The 20528-nt window shown below is 44.5% G+C and overlaps 1 protein-coding gene across 1 annotated transcript in view; it reads left to right on the top strand.

Moving 5' to 3' along the window:
* Kek5 (leucine-rich repeat, immunoglobulin-like domain-containing kekkon 5 protein) overlaps nt 1-19927 on the top strand; it is a 63467-nt gene extending 43540 nt beyond the window's left edge. Inside the window, exons 3-5 of the mRNA XM_076393578.1 lie at nt 12423-13324; nt 14221-14743; nt 18845-19927. Coding sequence (XP_076249693.1) covers nt 12423-13324; nt 14221-14743; nt 18845-19686 — 2267 coding nt within the window. The 3' untranslated portion in view covers nt 19687-19927. The remainder of the gene's footprint in view (nt 1-12422; nt 13325-14220; nt 14744-18844) is intronic.
* The last annotated feature ends 601 nt before the right edge of the window (nt 19928-20528 follow it).

The raw sequence follows: 20528 nt of genomic DNA on the forward strand, positions 1-20528 counted from the left end.
CCTACACTTGTAGGAATTCTTAAACTGTATAAAACAAATCCTTGACCATGACTCTATCAAAGGAGAGGAAAAAGTCGAGAGAAAACGCAAGAAAAAAGGACTTTCGCTTGATTAAGGGTTTGCGATCCGATAAGAAATTGCATTTTGCGACAGAGAACAGTGCCGTCGCCACGCATAACGATTTCCAATAGAATTTTAACGAGATCGAGGGTAACGGGGATGTTCTATTACTTTGACGCCAGATGCTTGTTATCCGCGACGTTATTCCTCGCTTGATTTCCTTCCCATTTGCGTACATAATTGTTACAAAAAAAGAATACACAGAAGCTGTTAATTATCCAGGGGCAATTCTTCCCATCATAAAAACTAAAGGTTAAGGAAAGAAGATTAAAAGAAATTCAGTTTTATCTTGCCTCCTGTTATCGTTTCACCTGGCGAAGTTGCTTATTGCGGACCCAGAGAAATGTCGTTGATAATTACATGCTGGAAAAAGCATTTTCTGTCTTTTCTAGCTGCGCATTTCCACTGTTTCTGACCGAGAACTAGCTTCTCAGCCTCTGGAAGAAAATTACCGAGAACATACCATCTTCCGCGGACCCTTTAAATCCCCGTATCCCCTCGGATAAATGACCTCGCAGCCGAAGATTTACGCTGGCTTTCTCATTATCTGCTCCGTTACCATAACACGCTCATTATCGTTTCTTCGCGATTTTTTTTGCTAGTCAGGCTCCTGTCCCTCCCCCGAGGGCGACCTTCTTTTCCATTAATCGCAACGGGTTCGCTGAACTCGTCTCGTCGTCGACGCGACTCTCTGCCCTGGGTCGCGAACCCGCGATGGTTGACGGTTTTATACAATTTATGATTAAATCGCGATTACAAAGGCGTGGGAAAGATTAAGTTCCTTAGGTTTCTGTGGAAATGGAAATCAATGGTCTTTTTCTAGCTGAATTAGTTAGAGGAAATAAAAATTTAATAGGTGAACTGAGGAACAGTACAAGTCCAAAGTTTGCTATTTTCAAATAATCTGAGAACTATATATGGATCTTTGAGCCAAAGTATTTTATATCACACAAAAGAGAAGTAAATTTAATACACTCTAGTTCTGGGATCCAGATATAGTTTGGAAATGAGGTATTTGAAATTGTTAATTTTAGACTTTTACTGTTCGTCAACTCACTAATTGAATTGCTCTACATTATTCTGAAATTAGCTCGTTTTAATAGACCAAACGACGTCAGTCTTAAGGGATACCCCTTCATATAGAATCGTACGTGTAATCTTAACGATCCGATGACAAATGCGAGTCTTCTACCGGGCACAGCTGCGTCTCTTTTGACATCTGCGCGCTTTATTGCATCTACTCGCGTGTGTTTACAGATAGATAGAAGAGAAATTATTGCAGCGGGTTATAATCGCGGCTGCCTGAATAACAAAGCGCTGAACTATTCTTAGTCTCGCGCATTTCCTCGTAGCGAGCACGCGTGCATCTTCGATGGCTCAGTTTCGTATGGGTGGCAAAACGAGATGGTGCGGGCTGAGTCAGATCACTGGTTAAACATTATAGTTCCACGATGTGAAAATGCCGTGATATGAGGGACAGAAGCAGAATGATATTATTCACGTAGTGTATTTTTTTTATCACTTTGGAGGAGTCCAGAAGCAAGTGCATATGTGTTAAATGTATCAATGCTGCATAACATGTACGTGGAAATTAAGGAATACGGCGCGTGTCGAACTTTCGTTGGAATTTTAATATTCCTCGGCCGGAAATAGAGGCTGCGTTTTTCTCAGTTTCGCGCTTCATTATGACGTTCCCGCGATACGTAATTACAGCGTTAGAAACTGCAACACCATATCCATCAAATATCTCCTCTACTTGCGTGCTTGAAACCGAGATCGAACAAGTGGGCTGCATAATTTCCCTCGCGTAAGTGTACACTGTAAGTCATATAAATCTTTCGCACATTGGCGCCATTCGTTGTTTGACTGCCACGTAAATTACTTCATCCTTTGATCGAGAACGTTAGTCATTTTTAATAACTGTTTTTTAAGTTTTTGTACATACTGCTAGAGAGAATTGGGAATGCAGTATTAATTGTCGGTAATTAAACACGTTTCATACAAAATGAATATTCATAGTTTAGCGTCTGTTACTTTGTTGCTACGTTTGAAGTTAATTCTACAAGATATGTACATGCTCCTAGCTTTAAATTAATTTTCGAGGCTGAAACTTTGTACGAGAGATGCATTTGGAACATCAGATTTCAGCATTTCATGGCACTGACTCGGCTAGAGGAAGTAATTAGCATTTTTTACGAAAGCTATTCGCGCTGAGAGTTTCCATGCATCGTTCGTTGCATTTATAGCCGGCAGTCATTTCGAATATTAGGCTTAGAGGAAAAGAATCTCTCGATGACCTCGATAGCTCCATTTGTACCGAGCCAATCATCTGGCAAACGAGGAATTTGGGTTCACGTTTCAATGCACCGATTTTCTCTGCTCCTGACAGTCAATATTAAAGATATCTATAAATTAAAACTGTATAAACTGATCGCTAATTACTCGATGAAATATTCATTCGATCTATCTCTCCATTATATCAAGAATTCTGTAGGTTTTATATTATCGTTGAAATATTAAGTATCCATTTAGACAGGATTACTCATATCACAATTAATATAAAATGAGTTTAATTCTACTCTTTCCTATAAATGAAGCATCTGTTTTCTGAAAATTCACATGTACGTGTAAAAGGAAACGACAGATAATCTATAAAGTATTTTACATAGAAAACAGCAGGCTTTCATTTTCAACCTCACCTAACCCAGGAGTACCTCCAGAAAAACCTCGTGATACATGCTCGACATTGCACTTCTAATTCATACAAAGAATCACGACTGTAATCCCCCTCGTCAGGCGACGTCCAATTTCCCAACGCTCCCAAATTCTACACCCTTTGCCACTTACCGTGGCACAAGCAAACGCCATTTAGGCCGACGAAGAGCAGAGGGACGGGTCAGAGGTGACAGGAGGACACCAGTGGCACATATGATCCTCGTTGCAGTCGGGCACGTGTATCTTCCCTCGCTGCGACATCGTTCTTCCTTACGGGCCTCTCCGGAGACAGTCGTACGTCGTAATCACGAGCAGCATTCTCCTGTTTCCCCGTGTGCACGCGAAACGGCGCGCACACTATCGCATTGCGTACGTGGAGCTGGATAGACGACGAGTGGTTTAGTTACATAAAGGGTGTCATCCCCGTAGGGGTGGGGAGGCAGCAGGTGTATATCGACTCCGTACCCGTATTAATATCTTGCTCGCTGAGCCTTCTAGGGCATCGCTTCGGTTTCCCCGTTTCCGCGCCACGTCACAGAGACACAACCCTTCGCTGCGACGCTCAGAATTGGCGGAACCACCCTCGCGTTATTAGCGTACGTTTCTCACGATCGATAGGATTTCTTTCTCGCGCTGCACGACCATCTGAGTGGAAACGCGGGGAAGAACAGTGTCATTCTAGGGGATTATGGGAAACTGTAAACCCCGCTTCAATTCGCTGGTATATTTTTTTTATGTTTTAGACTGCAAGTTTAATGCGACATGTGTCGAGGGAATTGGATAAATTGGATGGAATATTCTTGAGGAATCTAAACGTCTTGGGTGAAATGTTATTTGGTGATATGCAGCATCTAAACGACAGATCCTGCTTGTCTATAGCTGCGTACTTCATATCAATGATTTATTCCCGCAAAAATGACCATCTCATTCCAGCTTTTATTCCCCACGAAAGCTGTTCTTAAGCGCAGCCGTCGTCAATCGCTATAAATCCGTCCACAATATCAAAACGACCGCATAAAGCATGGCGCTTCTCCACCGTGACGGATACCGCGATCGCGTTAGGCAGGCAACAACGCGGAATCCCAGTAGCGGATCGATCGTCTTTTCCTTTACAAAGGGGCAGGCTCGTTATTATCGGTTTCTGGGAATTTGTCGCGCGCATGCAAATGGAAAATACGGGAATAATTGCGGAAGCGTTCGTAACTGGAGTCCTCTCGCGCGCTCAGAATTGTGTTATCAGCGATACTATTATTCGAGCAGCCGTCGACGGGGTATCGATATTCATTGGTAATTAAGTATTAACAGCTTATCGAGGAGGAGTGACCCCGCGAGTTCAGGCAACCCTCTGGCTCCAGTCGTCTCCCGTTTATAATTAGAAAGTCGATTGCCGTGGCGCCTTTGGCACTTTGCGCCTCCGGTGCAGACGCAATGGAAACGGTTCGATGGCTGCGAAAAGCTCCGACCTCCCCCTCGGCCAAAGGAGCATTGTGCGCGCGACAAAGCCGATTATCCGGACTTCCTAGTGTTTTCTGCTCGAGAAACAGTCGAAGGTCTGCACGCGAGACGCAGTCACTCGAAAAGTGGTCGAATTATGAAACACGTTCTGTGTAGTGTCGCTCGAAACCCTTCTGCTTTTTCGATGCTCGATTTTCGATGGTCAGCGCCGTCGAGTGTCCGTTATTGAATAGATAATGTATTTTCCACGGGTAATATAGAGCAGACCATTAATTTTTCGTGGTCGATTACAATTGGCCCAGAAGCCTTTTGGTTTTTAATGAAACGCTCCAGTCGAAGCTCGCGATATTTATACCGTGATCAGAACACACAGTGGAGAAATATTACAAGAGGGAAAATGGAAAAGTTTCGATAGCTGGAACACACAGTGGCTCATGCAAAATTCGAGCCCCACCCCTTCGCTGCAGAAATGTGTTTATCGGCACGGTATTTTTGTAAACGAGGAAATTACGAACAGCGTTCTCGCTAATAAACGGTCGATTTTTTACTTGTTACACTATGAATAAACTCTGAATAATAAACGTTAGGTTATGTGGAATGAAATTCTTTTCTATGTACCCACTATTTTGTTACATAGCAACATTATTGCTACTCTTTGGTTTTGACTATCAGTATTAAAGTTATTTAACATAAAATTAGGTATAATAAGCCTATTTTCTCAGACATATATCTTTTCAGGTATTTTCCTTTACTTATACTAGTGTTCACTGGAATATTTTAACTATATACCTAGAACATCGCTTCAATTTCGCCTCCACTAGAGTATATTTGATAACCGAAATAAGTATGGTTTCTATCATCATAAGGTTTGGCTACCAGTATGTAATATTATATTACACACCAGCGGGAGCCATCAATTAAACTGAATTTTCTAACAGAAATAAAAGTTAAAACTACATTCCACCATAATTGTATCAAGCCTCGCAATTTCATGAAACTGATATTTGGAAAAGAAAACACAGTGGAAGCGACCGATTCTGGAAAATTCGACCAGATAATATAATTATTTCGGTAGAAGAGGAAGTCCGTGTCTATGCGGTTTGCATCGACCACGGCGGCGATTTGTATTTCGACCGACCAATTTAGCGAAAACTTTTCCACCCCTCCTGGTTTCGTTATTGCGCCCGTGCCGTTCCACTTCGAAACTGAATCTTGAGAGAAGTTTCCGTGGTAACTGGAATATAATGTACCGTATATAGACGACACCGCCTCCAGGAGGATCCTAATGCCCGATCTCTTGCTTTCCTTCTTCTGTAACGGTAGCGAATCGATTCCACTTCGAAGACGCTCGGACTGCGTATAATTATCCCAACTTCGCCGTGGATCCTGAAGTCGTCGAGATCACGATTGCAACTGTATAAAAATACTCCTTGCCGAACTTTCGGCTAATAAGGAGCAAGCGTCCTCGAGCGCCCCTCCTGCTTTTTTCCTCATCCCGCGTGGATGGAAAGAGTCGAAGCAATGACCCAGGAAGTCGTTCTAGGGGAAATTTTCAGATGAGGTTCGAAGATTTTACGAAGTCTGATATAACTTTTGGCAAGCGTAGCCTGCCAGTCAATTCGTCAAATTTATCTTGCAGGAGAACTTACCCTCATGAATTATGGCTTCTAGTTTTTCTACAATAAAATTAATAGTTGGAGATTTAGCAACGGGTAATTGAAAAACTGTTCTCTGAAAATTAGAGAGAAACTAGAAGGTTATATAACGAAGGAACGAAATTCAGTTTAAAGAAGAATATCTTGGAGAAAGCGCTTGATTAATTTGGTTTTCCTTCGTGTGGGACGAAGGAAATTTAGTTTTCTAAAGTGGAAAAGTAGCAGGCGGATGGTTTTTAAACAGACGCCGTTCTAGGAAAAGTGGATTCCCCTTTTGCAACGTGAATTTAGACGGAGCCACTCGATTGTCGTGGATACGAGAAAAGGCTTGGAGGTAACGCATTTCCTGCAATCGACTATCGGCAGAGTTTATTCGATCGAATCGACTGAACGCGACTCGTTGCTATCTCATTGGAGACCCTCTGGACCGTGTGAGTGCATATGCAACGACAGATTTCCACGGGCGATTAATCGCATAAAGGCCCTCGAATGAACCCTCCACAGTGCAGGGAACCTAGAGGGGAAAAATTGAATCGCGTTATTGCCAGTGTATATTGCAAACGTTTCATATAATTGAGACCTTAGTCTTGGGAAACTCCGAGGTAGAAGATGGTAAGAGTAGGATATAGAAAAGTTACTTCAAAATTATGGGAACTTGAAATTTATAGAAAATTAGGATAGATAATTTTGGTTAATATCAATCACTACAGTACAGAATTTTAGTACAGACATTAGAGGGGTTAATTGCAATATAATTAGCGTGACAATGATTGAGTAGGAAGCCAATATAATAAAATATTGGTATAACTTATAAATTTAAAATTTGAATATTCGATAATTTAAAGGGTGAAAAGAACCACCAGCCAATTAACGATGGTATGTATTTTTAAAAAATATTATGAAAGGAGGAGACTCACTTGTCTCTTACAGAAGACCATAAGAGGATTCTATATTCTCCTGCAATTGGAAGTTGAACGTCATTCATTTTGCGAGTCGCAGACAACAGGTTTCCCAGGCTCAATTCAATTAACCTGTCGTATAATTATATCATTGAAACAGCTTCGACTAGTCGATGATTGTATACACTAAACGTGACGTTCATCGTTTGAAGGATATCCGTGACAGTCAGAGGGGAGTGATGGGATTTATAATGGCTGGGCAAACCGACGATCACCCTATAATTCATTGGGCTCGCACCTGGACGATTACTCGCAAAATAGCGGATATTAATCGAGAGTCTCGTCGACGCAAGGAAATCCTTTTTGCATATAAAAAAATACGCTAATCACTGCATCTGGGGACGCAGAACTCGCCTCTAGAAATTCTGGGGATATTCCGAATGGCAATCATAATGGAAATTTTAATGGCATAGAAAATTCAGAGAAAAAAAAGCGACAGTTTGTCAATTCTGAAAGCTTTTTCTATAGAGAAAAAGAGTCGAATAAAAACTACTTTAACCAAATACCAAAGATTACAACTTTAATTGGAAGAGTACCAGTCTCCAAGCACTCACTTCAACATGGTTTCTCTGCTCGTCTAGCTATCCCTAGCTAGTCCGACCAAACATACTACAGTGGATTGTACATGGTAACATTCACACCACTCCGCCCGACAACCGGCAGACGGTGATCGGGCATTTACCAAGCAAAAAACAAAAATTGGACAGTAGTCTGCCGGCGGCTAAACTGATAGTGTGAATCAAGTTCCATTTGGAACGTTTTCTGTATCTGACGCGAAATTGTGTCATCCACGCTGAGTGCTTCAATTTGCCTCACTCTTGCAGCGCGTGCTAGGTCCATTTTGAAGACAAAAAGAAACATCCTATATTTCAGAATTAAAACTCAGCACACAGTAAGCTAAACTTCTATCCTATTTTGCATACAACAGTGATAGCAATATAATTATTTCTGCATCAAGTTCTCGCGTGTCAGATTTACCAATAGATTCCACAGGATGAGAAGCTTTTTACTCGATGACACGAGGTTGTAACAAAAAGGGGCAGAAAGGGGAAGAACGGCCTGGGGGGAGGAGCGAGAGATAATAATCTTGTTGGTCGCGGTCAACATGATCGATGAAGTTTTTATGAAAACAGCACAATGACCGACACATCGTTGTAGCCTGCTGATTTTGATTGATAGAGAATGTCCGAATTTGAAATTCCGCCCCAACGAAAAAAAAACACGGCCTCCCTCGTTATCTGATCTGTTTCCAAGGTATGCAAACCACCAGCAGCCACACTTGCACGCACAGCCACGTGAGAATGTATGTCCATGTCAGGCTCCTTCCGACTGTGGACGTCTTGGAACAGGTCACGTTGATGGGTCCTTCCGGATCGCGTTTCCAAAAGACGCTGCTTCTAGCTCGCCCTCTGTCTCACCCCGAAACACCCCCTGTTCTTCTCAGCCTCCACTTGGTGTATCTAATGTGACTACCCTAAATATTCCAGAGGCAGAGGAGCAGGATATTATATAATATAAGGCGGGGCATTTTAGTATTCTACGCTGATATGTTAGGATTAGGAGTACGCTTCAGCGCCGAGATAGCTCAAAGGACTCTTCTCCACAATGTCGTTGATCAAGTTTGCGACGCTGTGACGCTTTGAAACTTCTAGACAATTGTGTGTGTCAATACTGCAATCAATTTGCTTTCCACTGAATGTGCGCATTCGTGATGAGCATTCCATGTATTCTGGGAAGTAGTTTGACTCTGTATCAAACAGGACTTGGTAGGGATATTTCTATCTTTAATGGGCAGAATTTTTGTGTGTTAGGAATCTTGGAAGATCTTTTAAAAAATTACTTATAGTATACTTAATTATTTTTTTAATTTAAATATTGTAATGGAGATAAGATTGGATACTTGGAAAATATATTTATCTCTGAAGCGAGATAGAACATATATATAGCGAGGAACAGTGATAAACTTGAAACTTATCTGAAGAAAGACTTTTTTAATACTTCTCCCTTCCATTAACTTGAAACCAGACAAATCCGCCAAATTCATTTCGCGGAATACATTTCCAAGTAATTGTGATATATGTACCTCCCCATACATACATAGAGAAAGAGGAGGTATACAAACTCTTTACTTTCGCCTTATGCATATCTAATGTCCTCGTTGGCCTGATATTTACAAGTCAAATGCGATCGATCGATGCGCGTTAGAAGGATCGGGTGAAACCGGCACGACGCCGGGAGGCTGAAAAAGGGAAGAAAAAGCTCCGGGCAGAAATGTGTCGGGCTGGCGGGAGAAGGGAAGGGTGGAAAAATCGAAGAGAAGCGAGCGAGGAAGAATGAGGAACGGAGAAGGGTGGAGAACGACGTAACGAGAAAAATGGAACGCACAATGAAGCCCGGGACCGTATTTATTTTGTCTTGAAGCGGTTCACCGCGTACCGGAGCACAAAAGGCTCGTGCTTCTGGTCTCCTCGAGATAAAGTCCATAGGTGACGTGCAAAGGGCCACGAGTTTTCTTCGTCGCGGGCGGGGACTTCAAAAAGTTTGTCGATCCGAGGCGTGCATGTGGAAAGTTACCGCGATTCGCCCAACAGGGGAATCGAGGGAATCTCGAAATAAATTCTCGGTACCCAGCCCATTCGTTTCTTCCTCGACGACGCGACGTTCACTCCTACTGGTGAACGAAATTAATCGATTTGATGCGGAGTCCTTCGAGACGCTCGCGAACACCGCTTTTTCCGAGGGTGATTTCCTATTATTGTGGGAGAGGCGGTTCTAGAGTAATCGTATTTTCTGAATGGTTTCTTGTTGCTTTTGGTTAATTCTGTTGGCGAAGGCGGGACCAGGGTCTGAAATAATTAGTGAGCTTGGTTTTACTATTGTTTTAGTAACTGAAAGGTAGTCATTTTCATTTGTCTTCAATATTTCAGATCCTAAAGACTTTAACGTATAAATTTTTCATGTTTTTTTGAGAATTCGATCACAGAAAATTATAAGAAATGTACTCCTGTTTCTCATACTTCATTCAAATCGTTATTAAAGTTCGTTCAAATGATACACTTTATAAGGATTCTACTAATACCAGTTTGCTGCGATTGATTTTATACTGATCCCAGCTTTTCGAGCGAAGGGATTTGACTCATGCATAGAGGATTACTGTCCACTGCTACGTCACTGGAAAATAGAGATTTGCATTATCTTCAAATCGCGTTATTTATTGATTTCGTACCCGCTGCTGTTCTCTGGCGAGCATAAAAACTCTAGTAAAGTATAGGACTAATTGGTAACTTCTTGACTCGAAGCATATGAAGTGATACAAAATCGGAATAATCTCCGGTGCGTGAAGAAGTTATGGAAAATAAGATGCAAATATATAAAATAATTTTTCATAAAACTACTTCTGACTGAGATTAAATGACTCAAGTAACAGTTTAACCGAGGCTTGAACAAGTCATGAGAATCCCCACGGAGATTTTGGATTGAAATTTATATAGGTACTTTCGGAGAACCAGTCACGTAGAAGTCGAGATTCACTCGCGGGTGGGCGTAGAACGTAATACTAAAGTTACGTAATATTATTACACTGCATAAATACTGACAGTAGGCGGAAAACCTATCCCAATTTAGCCCCCATCTCTAACATAATAAGCAACCTCCGCTAAGCGCGTTACATCCCGTGTTCGATCCTCCCAAATAGCTTAGAGTCGCGTCACGGTTCCCAATGTTGTTTCCATCGTAAATATTTGATAACAGGCAACACCTAAAGCTATTTTCATCCCATACCGCGAGCCTATACTTGACAAACACAGTTTGTCAGCGATGTGTACTCGCGTCAACAGTAATTGAATTTGCGTAACATTCACTTATACCTAGCCCACGATGATTGACATTATTATAATGTTCGAGGGTTCTTCCGAGGTGAAGATGGGCCGAAGAATCGATTTGCCCCGCGTGCACCTACCTCCCTTGCTTCTCTCAATTTTTCGTCACACTCGAGAGGCAACGCGAAGCGGGTTGCCGTCTTCCTCCCGGCGCTTCATCCTTCCCCTCGGAGTTTTGGAATAAATTCAAATGGCGCAAGAGCGTCTATGTCGTTGGCGTAGTCGCAGTCGTTGGTGCACGGCCGTTTCCTCGACCTCTTCTTCTGGGCTCTATCCCGGAGGGAGGCACAAAATGAATTGTACCCGCTGCCTCCCAGCGGAAAGAGTAATTTGATGCACAACCTCGGACTCTGCGGGTCCCGACGATAATAAAAGGGGTAAAGCGTGCTCGGCGTCGCGTTGTATTAATTTAACTTCAGCTATGCGCTCGTCGACCGACGACAGGGAATGTTAGGGGGCCAAGGGGACACCAAAACGATATTAAGTTAAATTGCCAACGGTCCGCGCGCGCTTAAGGCGTTCTCCTCCCGCTTTGAGATTAACGAAACGGGCTAAGAAATATAAAGGGAACCGACTGGGTGGAGCGACGTAAAAACACGAAAAAAGAATCGAGGAAGGAATGGAAGGAGGGTAACGAAAACAGAGATGCCGATGGCTCCGGAAGTATTGTAGCGCAACGTTCTCGGATTTTCCTCTGATAAGAGGAGAACTTGAGATTCCTCTTGTTGATCGTATTGCTCCGGTCTTATAGCCATCCTCCGCCCCGGAAGTACAAGGTTTTGCGTAAAACCTTTGCCAGTTAAAAATGTTTCTAATTAAAAGTCCCGCGCTGAACGGCCTGCAGATCTACCGACTGATTACAGGGAATTTCGTTCGATAACGAGTACTCCTTCCACCCGCCTGCAGAAATACTAATTGACAAGAAGCCGTTCTTTGAAAACGCGATAGCGCACGTCGTGTTGCAGCGGTTCAGCTTGATACTTTTTAGTTGAAGCACTTACTCGCTGTGATGGCGTAAGTTTGTGCAAACTTACGGTGTGTAAAAGACAGATTTGTGAGACCAAGACACCGATAACTTATTCTTGTCCCGCTGAAGGTGAGACGTGAAGGAAAATGGGTGGTAGCAGCAATTTTAAGACTACCTTGATCTTTTTCTCCATGGAGTTTCTGAGAATATCAGTTGCTCATTCCTCTGGATTTTGAAGGTCCTGCAGGGTGTCTCCTCACTGTATATTCACAGCTTGTTAATGAGTTACGAGGTAGGAACACGATTGTGGCGTCAACTTACATCGTGGTAGCCCGTTATGGTCTTCCTGCAGATGTAATAACACATAACAAGCGAAACTTGTTTGGTCTAAATAATTTCTAGGTACAGTGAATATAACAGTGCGCTTATAACGAAACAGTATCTTTGTAGTTATCCAAAACACTATAGCCAACAGTAATGGCAGATTCTTCCCCAACTATCATTCTCCAATATAAGTTCCCAACCGAACTTTACCCAACAGCAGAGATTCCTATCAGTGCTGCCTTGCTAGGGTTATTCAAATATTTCGGAGCATCTTCAGCGGACCCAATACACGCCAGTACACGCTGGAAACTTGTTCTAATCTCCCCGTTCGTGTTTCTCTTGTTAACAGAAATCCTCGGGATGGAGCTAAGAACAGCGAAACTGTTACTTTACTCGACGCTGGTGGTCGTCGTGTGCTGGTGCCAGGAAGATTGGACGGCGCAATGCTCATCCTCGTGCAAGTGCAGATGGGTATCTGGCAAGAAGACCGCCGAATGCAACAACCAGAACCTCACGCATATACCTGTCGGCCTGTCCTCCGAAATCCAGAGCTTCGACCTGACGGGGAACCGTATCACGTACCTGATACACGACGCCTTCAACCGCGTCCGTCTGGTGAACCTGCACAAACTGGTGCTGCGAAAATGTGAGATTGAATCGATCCACCCGGACACGTTCAATGGTCTGAAGATCGTGATCGAGATCGATCTATCGGGGAACAACATCAGGACCCTTTATCCAGGCACCTTCGAGGAGACCCAGAGACTGAGGGTGCTTCTGCTGAACGAGAACAAGCTAAAGGTGCTGGAAAATTGGCTATTTCGTGACTTGACTTACCTCCAGAAGGTGATGTTGTCGGACAACGAGCTGGAACGCATCGAGGATAAGACCTTCCGTAATCTGCCTGGTCTCCAACAGCTGACCTTGGCTGGGAATAATCTTACCTCCCTGAACGTGCAGAGCTTCGAGTCCTTACCGAAGCTTGGCAGCTTGGAGCTTCACAACAATCCATGGAATTGCAACTGCCGACTCAAGAGCTTTCGCGATTGGACGATCGAACGCAAACTGTACACGAAGCCCACCACGTGCCAGCAGCCTGCAACCCTCGCTGGCAAAATGTGGGATGAGATCTCCAGCGATGAGTTCGCTTGCAAACCCGAGATCTTCACGATTGGACCGTCGGTGAAGATCGAGACTGGCAGAGGGAATGTTACCTTCTGGTGCAAAGCATCGGGGATCCCACGACCACAGGTAACTATAGCAGATAGCAGGGCATCTTAGGAAAAGGGGATAATCAAGGGGAAAAAAAATGAAGCAGGAGGGTAAAATATTGCAGGGAAATGTGGGATTAAATGTTGAAGAGTTGACTCTGGTAATCTAAAGTAACTTGCAAGCAATTCGGTACACAATCTGGCTCGACGCGGGGGTTAGGTCCGCTGAAAGGATTGCGTCGGTTAAACAGCATTCTAGCAACTTGGCATGGAAACTTCTAAACATTCTTCTCCGAAAGATATTGTTCCCTGATCTCAGAAGGAGATTCTCTAAAGTTCGCTCGCTGTAAATGCATTTCTTTAAACTCTCCCGCTTGTTCGCGTTACCCAGCGAGAAAGTAATACCTCGCTAGGTCTCCCTAGGAGAAGGAGATTTCACGCGGTGACTGACCCGGGACAAATTAACGGAATCGCTTTAGGGGATATTCATAAAATTTCAATAGCTTCAACCGTGTCGCGAGGGGAAGCGTTGAAAACGTGTTGCGAATATTTTTCTTCTTTCTCTTTCTTGATTTAAAGAAATTCTTTGATTTCGCCCCGAGTGCACCGTGGGAAGGAGAAAAAGAAACAGAGGCTGGCCTTTTGAAACGTGTCGTTACGTTAGCTTTTGCGTGTAATAACGAGGTTCATTCGAACTTTTCCCAGCACGAAGGCTGAAAACTAAGAACACCCTTAGAATTCTCGCGTCCAACGGTGTTCCCCTGCGACGTCTTAAAGACCTAGTAGACCAAGACCTTGCTCTTTAACACGTTGAGTGCAGCACCGATTTTGCTAAGTCCACTGCCGATCCCCAGGGACCAGTGCCGCGCTCAACTTGTTAAGCTTTGAGAACGTGCCTCGAACGCTCACGATCCAAAACCCTCTACTCGGTTTCAGCTGTCCTGGGTCTACCGATCAAGAACCCTAACTAACCACACGAGGCGGCATAACGGCGAGAAGGGCTACATCCTGAAGTCGAGCCACGACTGGCTGAACCTCACAATTCCAGACGTCACTCCCTCGGACAAGGGTGATTACGTCTGCATGGCGAAAAGCCCTGGCGGAAATACGGAGAAGAACGTGAGCCTAGCTATCGCTGGTGATGGCATAGGCAGCAAGGACAACATGATCAGCCTGCCGCTGGCCCTGGGCCTCGGCGTGACGGCGTTGCTGCTCCTCGTCGTCACCGTCTCCCTCTGCGTGTGCTATTGCCGTCGTAGGCGGACCAGGCACGACGAGAAGGGCCTCGAGGCGGCCTCGATGGAGCACCACGGCCTCGGCGAGCAGGAGAAATCGCTGATCACCACCATAAATCCCGTGGTGAAGCCACCTAGACGGTACGAGGCGCCGTCCGTGACGTCACACGGTACCGAGATGACGGAGCTGAACCGTACGCTGCTCGACAACGACTCGGTCTTCGGTCAGTACACTGCCTACATTACTAAACAGTGCGTGGCCAGGTGCTAGCTACTAACTATTTGTTACTTCCGTCGGCTGGTCACGGCGGAACGTGGAACGTTCGCGGGACGATCGACGTTCGCTCGGGCTCGATGGTGCATCGTGCGAGGTACCGTGTAGTTAGTGGAAACTAGGTAGCGACGTGCTTGGGGTAGATTTAAACGATAGGAGGTGATAGTCCTGAGGGTGCAAGTTGGTAGGTGTGTTTCTTCGGTATTTATTGGGGGACAGGGAAATCTATAGTTGGGCAGGGTGTAATTGGGCTAAGGGATGTCGATTGTAAATAGTTAGGAGGTAATTGAGGCGGTAATTTATTGCTGCTAAATTAGTAAATGGTAAGAGTTGTGGAAACGAATGCAATCATCAGGTATAGTTGATTTCTTAATCATTAAGTACAGAACGTAACTACAGACATTTACTGTGATTGAATTGATCATTTAATGGCGGTACCGATATAAACTGAATAGTATAATCATGAAAGCAATGACAATTATTGAATAGATACAGAAGTACTTGCAAACATTTTGTTTGATAAGATGCTGGTGCTAATAAAGCTAGAAATTAGAAGTCTTACGGGTGCTAGTTGATCTCAGTGATAATTAATTATTGTCTGGTCTTTGTTAAGGATGGACTTTCCCATGACCAAGGGAGCTGTGGTCTTAGGAAAAACGTTTGAGAAATTTCATTTGGTGCTATCTTCCTGGGAGGGAGTGCATCCTGGATGCAGACTTTGGGTTAGAATCGCTTGAGAGCTTAAGAGAGTGACTTATCAAATTAATCAGTCTCAACACATTCACTTGGAAGAAATTCAACGTGTTTCTTTATTACTAACACTGTTTTGAGTTCTTTCGAGTGGTCCTTGAAAATCTAACATTTATTAATGTTTACTACCATCGCTTTCCTTAATTGCAAAAGTAATCAAAAAATAATCAATTACTGTCCAACTCTCGCAGGTTAAGAGTGTATACTCGCCTTGGTAAATGCAAAGTCCTGGAGTAGCATTATAGGGAGCAGCTTTGTGAGCACGTTCTAGGTCAAGCGGTTCTCTCCTGCTATTCCAGTTAAACCTCTCTTTCATTATCTTTTTACAAAATCCTCGACATATTTTTTATGTCTAGTATTATCTGCCATAGCAGATAGTATCCAATTCAGGGGAGATGCTGAAGAAAATACATATGATTGAGAGATGCTGTCATAGCAACCGAAGCCACTTGCGAGCCAACAAGTGGTAGCGAGGAGAACGAGAGCATTAGCCTTGAATGCGCCTATAAAGTTCCGCGCAAAAAGTATCATAATAAAACTATGCTAATACTTAAGTGCATTATAGCATTTACCTCCTGTTGCTTTTATGACGTCGCTATATGTGTTCCACTAACTCTGTCGCCAATGTCGGTACCAAGGAAATCCGAAGAATAATGGTTTTGCACATGTAAAGTTGTTTATTAGATATTGTGGATCAAACAGGAAAAAATGGTAATTTTTAAAACTATCTCCACGTCGACAAGTAATTAAAGACTGAAGATTATTTAAAATATAATAGCTTGACGATCAACTTAATATCAGGGTAAAGATCGATCGATTCACCTCCAATGAATTTCCACGGTAAACGCCGCTGTGAAGCTGAAATCCAATTTAGGTACATATTGTTAGTGTCAGGGTCATTAATCTTCCGATTTCCTTCAGAAAACATTCACTTTACATCGTTGAGAACAGTATCATCGCTAATTACGGTCTAGAATTGGTTAATTGAATGGTGAACGACGAATGTATTTAAGTTTAAGACACAGAATCGTATTAGCGTGATGCGGTTGGGGTTCGGTAATCCCCAGCGGGCAGATAAATGAGGCGCCATCGATCCTGGGTTAACAAGTATCGGCTAAGACTCGTTGCAAGATTAATGAGGGCGTGCAACGGATAAGGAGAGAGGAGAAAGGCGTTCGTCATTTGTGTCTAGTTACGATAGCGTTTTTCTCTGCGAGCAACCTCGTTTTCCGCGCAGGAAGCCGCTCTTGCTCGCGCGCAAGCGTCGAGCGTCGTTAATTAAACGCGACGTATCTAATCGTCGCGTTTCACAGGCGTGTCGTTTTATGAAATAATTATTTTGATAAAGATGTAAATACGTAACGCGGCATGCGGTCGTTAAATTATGCGTCGGCACGAAACGTTCAAGGCGAGTCAAATATTTCTGCTTTTAAATAATAGCTATTACGTATTGATAATCTTGTGAGTCAAAATTATATAACTTATTACCTGATCGAGTTTACATACGTGACGAAACGAGGGAAGCAAAATCTATAATTGAACTGTAAGGCGAAACGAAAAGTTGTCCTAAGAGCGCAAGAAACACAGCCGCTTATTAGAACATTAGTTGCTTTCTAGCTTAAATAACCAAAATACCGGGAAAACAAAAGCGGAGCGGGCTATAGTCTGGGATTGTACGCGTAAAGTAGACGATTAAATTGATAAGCGAAGAGGGAAGCACACGTTATGCGACGTTCGAGTTCGAGCTGCACAAAGGGAGAGTAATAATCGTTACAATACGCTCAGGCTGCATTAGCGAGTTGGCGGTTTATCGAGAACGATACGGACGATTCTTTCGTGCACGCACGCAGTAGAGACGCAGTCCTATCCACTCTCCAAGATGGTAATTGAAATTGTCGAGAATCTCGCGTCTGAAGGGGCAACTTCCGTTTTCCGACTACCCTTACGCGCATGGCATCCCTTTATACTTACAGAGGAAGGTTAGTCCCGCTACCCTCGTCTCCCTCGTTCTACTTCTCCTTCCGATTGCCATTGAACAGGATTCAAATGTAGTGAAACGTGCGAACACCGTGATAGGAGCTCCCTGAAATTGCTGCTTCTCGTTTACCACTCGTAAAGATTTTACGCGGACGTAGGGAGGACTTCGCGCCGAGATGACTGCGGCCCCCTGAGAGTCTTTGACGATAAAAACGGGCGAGTGCATCGACACCTGCCTGTATTTCATTTTCTTGACAGATTCGTTACGACAGCTCCTGCTGTGCCGTTTAAATTACAACTCGAACAAGCGTTTCGCGAAGCGCGGCAAAAGTCGACCCACTTTTCTCTCCGATGAAACTTTATCTCGCGAGCCTCGCGATCGATTCGTGTCTTTCCGCGATATTACCCGCGACAGGTCTTATACATTATGTAACCTTCTCTAATACTGATGCGCGGTATCTGACGTGTTATCGGAATTTCTTTGCAAAGGAGTTGCGACTGAGATGTTCTTGTCATAATGACGCTCCTTATCGTCGTGTCTCGCACACTTTCGGTTATATGGATATGGAAAACACGTACATTGACACCTCTGGCTGGTGCAAAAAACTTAGGTCTGAAGATCTGTCGATTGTAGGTATAATTCAGTCAGTACATTTGCAATATTTAATCTGTTGACTAAACTTAATTAGGATAGTTTAACACGATCATAGACCTTTGACCCATGTCTGGGTCAGGGCATTTTGAAGGATATTTACGTCAGACTCTTGTTGAATTTATGATGGAAGACTGTGTAAATCTTCTTGGTTTCTAAACGAAACTTGCATCACTTTCTGAAATGCAGAAGCGAAGCAGTACATTTTTGATGGGCTGTGAACGTGTTAATACTAACTAGTATTGTACTTTTAGTACAATACTTTTAGTACTAAAAGTACAATACTAGGTTCCACACAATTCTACATACAGAATAACCTAACTACCTACATTCAAAATACATTAAACAACTCTGCCTTTTTGAGGAGATACAAAATTACATATTAAAACTTGGAAATTAAGGTACCTATAGGAAATGAAACCATACATGCATAAGTCTCGAAATGCAGAAATCTGTGTCGACTGGAAACTAGATTCTCTAATCTCAAACACGGTCGAACGAATGTCCCCAGACTAATTCTCCCTTTTCTCCCAGAAAACCGCAGTTCCTAGAAGGGGTAGAGACCCCCAGGACGCCTGGACCCACTTAATTTTTTTGAATTATTTTATTATGACGCGAGGTTCACTTTTCTGTTTTAACGTTCGTCCTTTTTTTTTGTTCATGTACTGGCAGCTGACGGTATCGGTGGTGGTGTCGGCAGCGGAGTGATCGGAGGGGTCGGCGACGACGAGAGGGAAGAACGAGCGACACCGGAACTCGAGGGCGGTACCGGTACCCTGTGCCGCGGAGGGGGCGGCAGCTACCGACAATATCCGCCCGATCTTCTGGCTTTCTCCGGAGGTCGGGGCGCATCGCCGACCAGCCAAGCGTCCACAGCGCCCGACAACACGCGTCTTCCGAGTCAGCACGCGACATCCGCCGCAGCCACGTACGGCTCACCCTCGAACCAATATCCGGCCGCGTTCAAGACCCTGCCCCACAACCGGAGCGTTACGCCGTACGGGCTGACGAGCTCCACAATCGCGCCAGTGATGCCTCGGCACGGCTACGTCACGATCCCCAGGAGACCCAGGGCGCCCAGCTGGAGCAGCGGCCCACCCACCTCGCCCACAGACAGACTAGAGCCAGTCTACGACAATCTGGGGCTGCGCACCACCGCTGACGGCAGCTCAGTCCTCTCTCTGAACAAAAGTCCCGAACCTTTGTCCTCCATGAGGAGTCGGCCGCTGCCTGGCACGCCCAACTCGCACTATGGCACGATACAACGAAGCACGCCGAACATCCTGACCAGCAGCCCGCTGGACAGAGCCGCTCCTGAAGGCGCGGCCGAGTGGCCTACGAAACTGGCCGACGAGTCTACAGATAGCAATCATGTGCTCAGCCAACAGCAGCCACAGTCGAGCAGCAACACGCTGAGTAGGAAAGTGCCGCCCAGGCCGCCGCCAAAGCCTAAGAAGAAGTCGACAAATGGACCTTTGTACGAGGACGAGGGCGAGGATGGCACGGAGGTATGATCGACCTATGTCGGCCGACGAAGATGAGGCCGCGAGGTCGTGGCCGTGGTAAGAAGGGACGCATGACCACAGTCACAATAAACCGGTAGTGCCTTTGAAAAAGGGACGAGCCCGCGCTCGCCCAAGGGAGTGCTGACGAACGAACGTGTGGGGGCTTCCACATCCGGTGAACCCGCTGTACGCTGACCAGCGGCAAACTTTTCGGACGCGACGCCTTCGCTGATCTCGTTCATTCTTTTCTCCCACCCCCCTCCCCTTGTTTTCTCTAATTTATTTTAATCTAACCGACGTGCTAGAACTCGCCGCTGTGACTCGTGATGAATAAACGTTCTCGAGTGATCTCGACGCGAGGAGGAATGCAGTCGTTGTCATCCGCTCGGGGTTATGTGCAACGGGACACTCGACGGTTACGGTGGACACGGCTGACGTTGCATTCGTGCTGGTTCTTAGCTTAAGGAGTTGATTGACAAGATCAAGGATCATGTAAGATAGAGCGTAACGAGACACTAGTGTTAAGAGTGACGTCTTTTCTAGGGACGTTTGTCTTATTTATTGGCGTGCTTGTCGCATGTCTAATGAAGATCACGTCGAAGCCAAGACACTGTGGAAACAATAACGTTTTATACGATCTCCTCGTAAAACGGTGCCGCGATCGAGCACCGTCGACTCTTATTTTCTTTTTATTCGAACTTTTACGCTCGCCCGGCTTGTGTATTAGCCGGGAATAATTTTTACACGACACTTGAAGAGTTTAGGGGTGTTTTATCCTCGCGCGTCGCCAAGTACACCCTCAGAGGGAACGTCAGGCGACGCTTTATTATTCCTTTTACCGTTAGTTTTAT

This window comes from Calliopsis andreniformis, chromosome 3 (genome assembly GCF_051401765.1).
Source record: "Calliopsis andreniformis isolate RMS-2024a chromosome 3, iyCalAndr_principal, whole genome shotgun sequence".
Classification (NCBI taxonomy): domain Eukaryota; kingdom Metazoa; phylum Arthropoda; class Insecta; order Hymenoptera; family Andrenidae; genus Calliopsis; species Calliopsis andreniformis.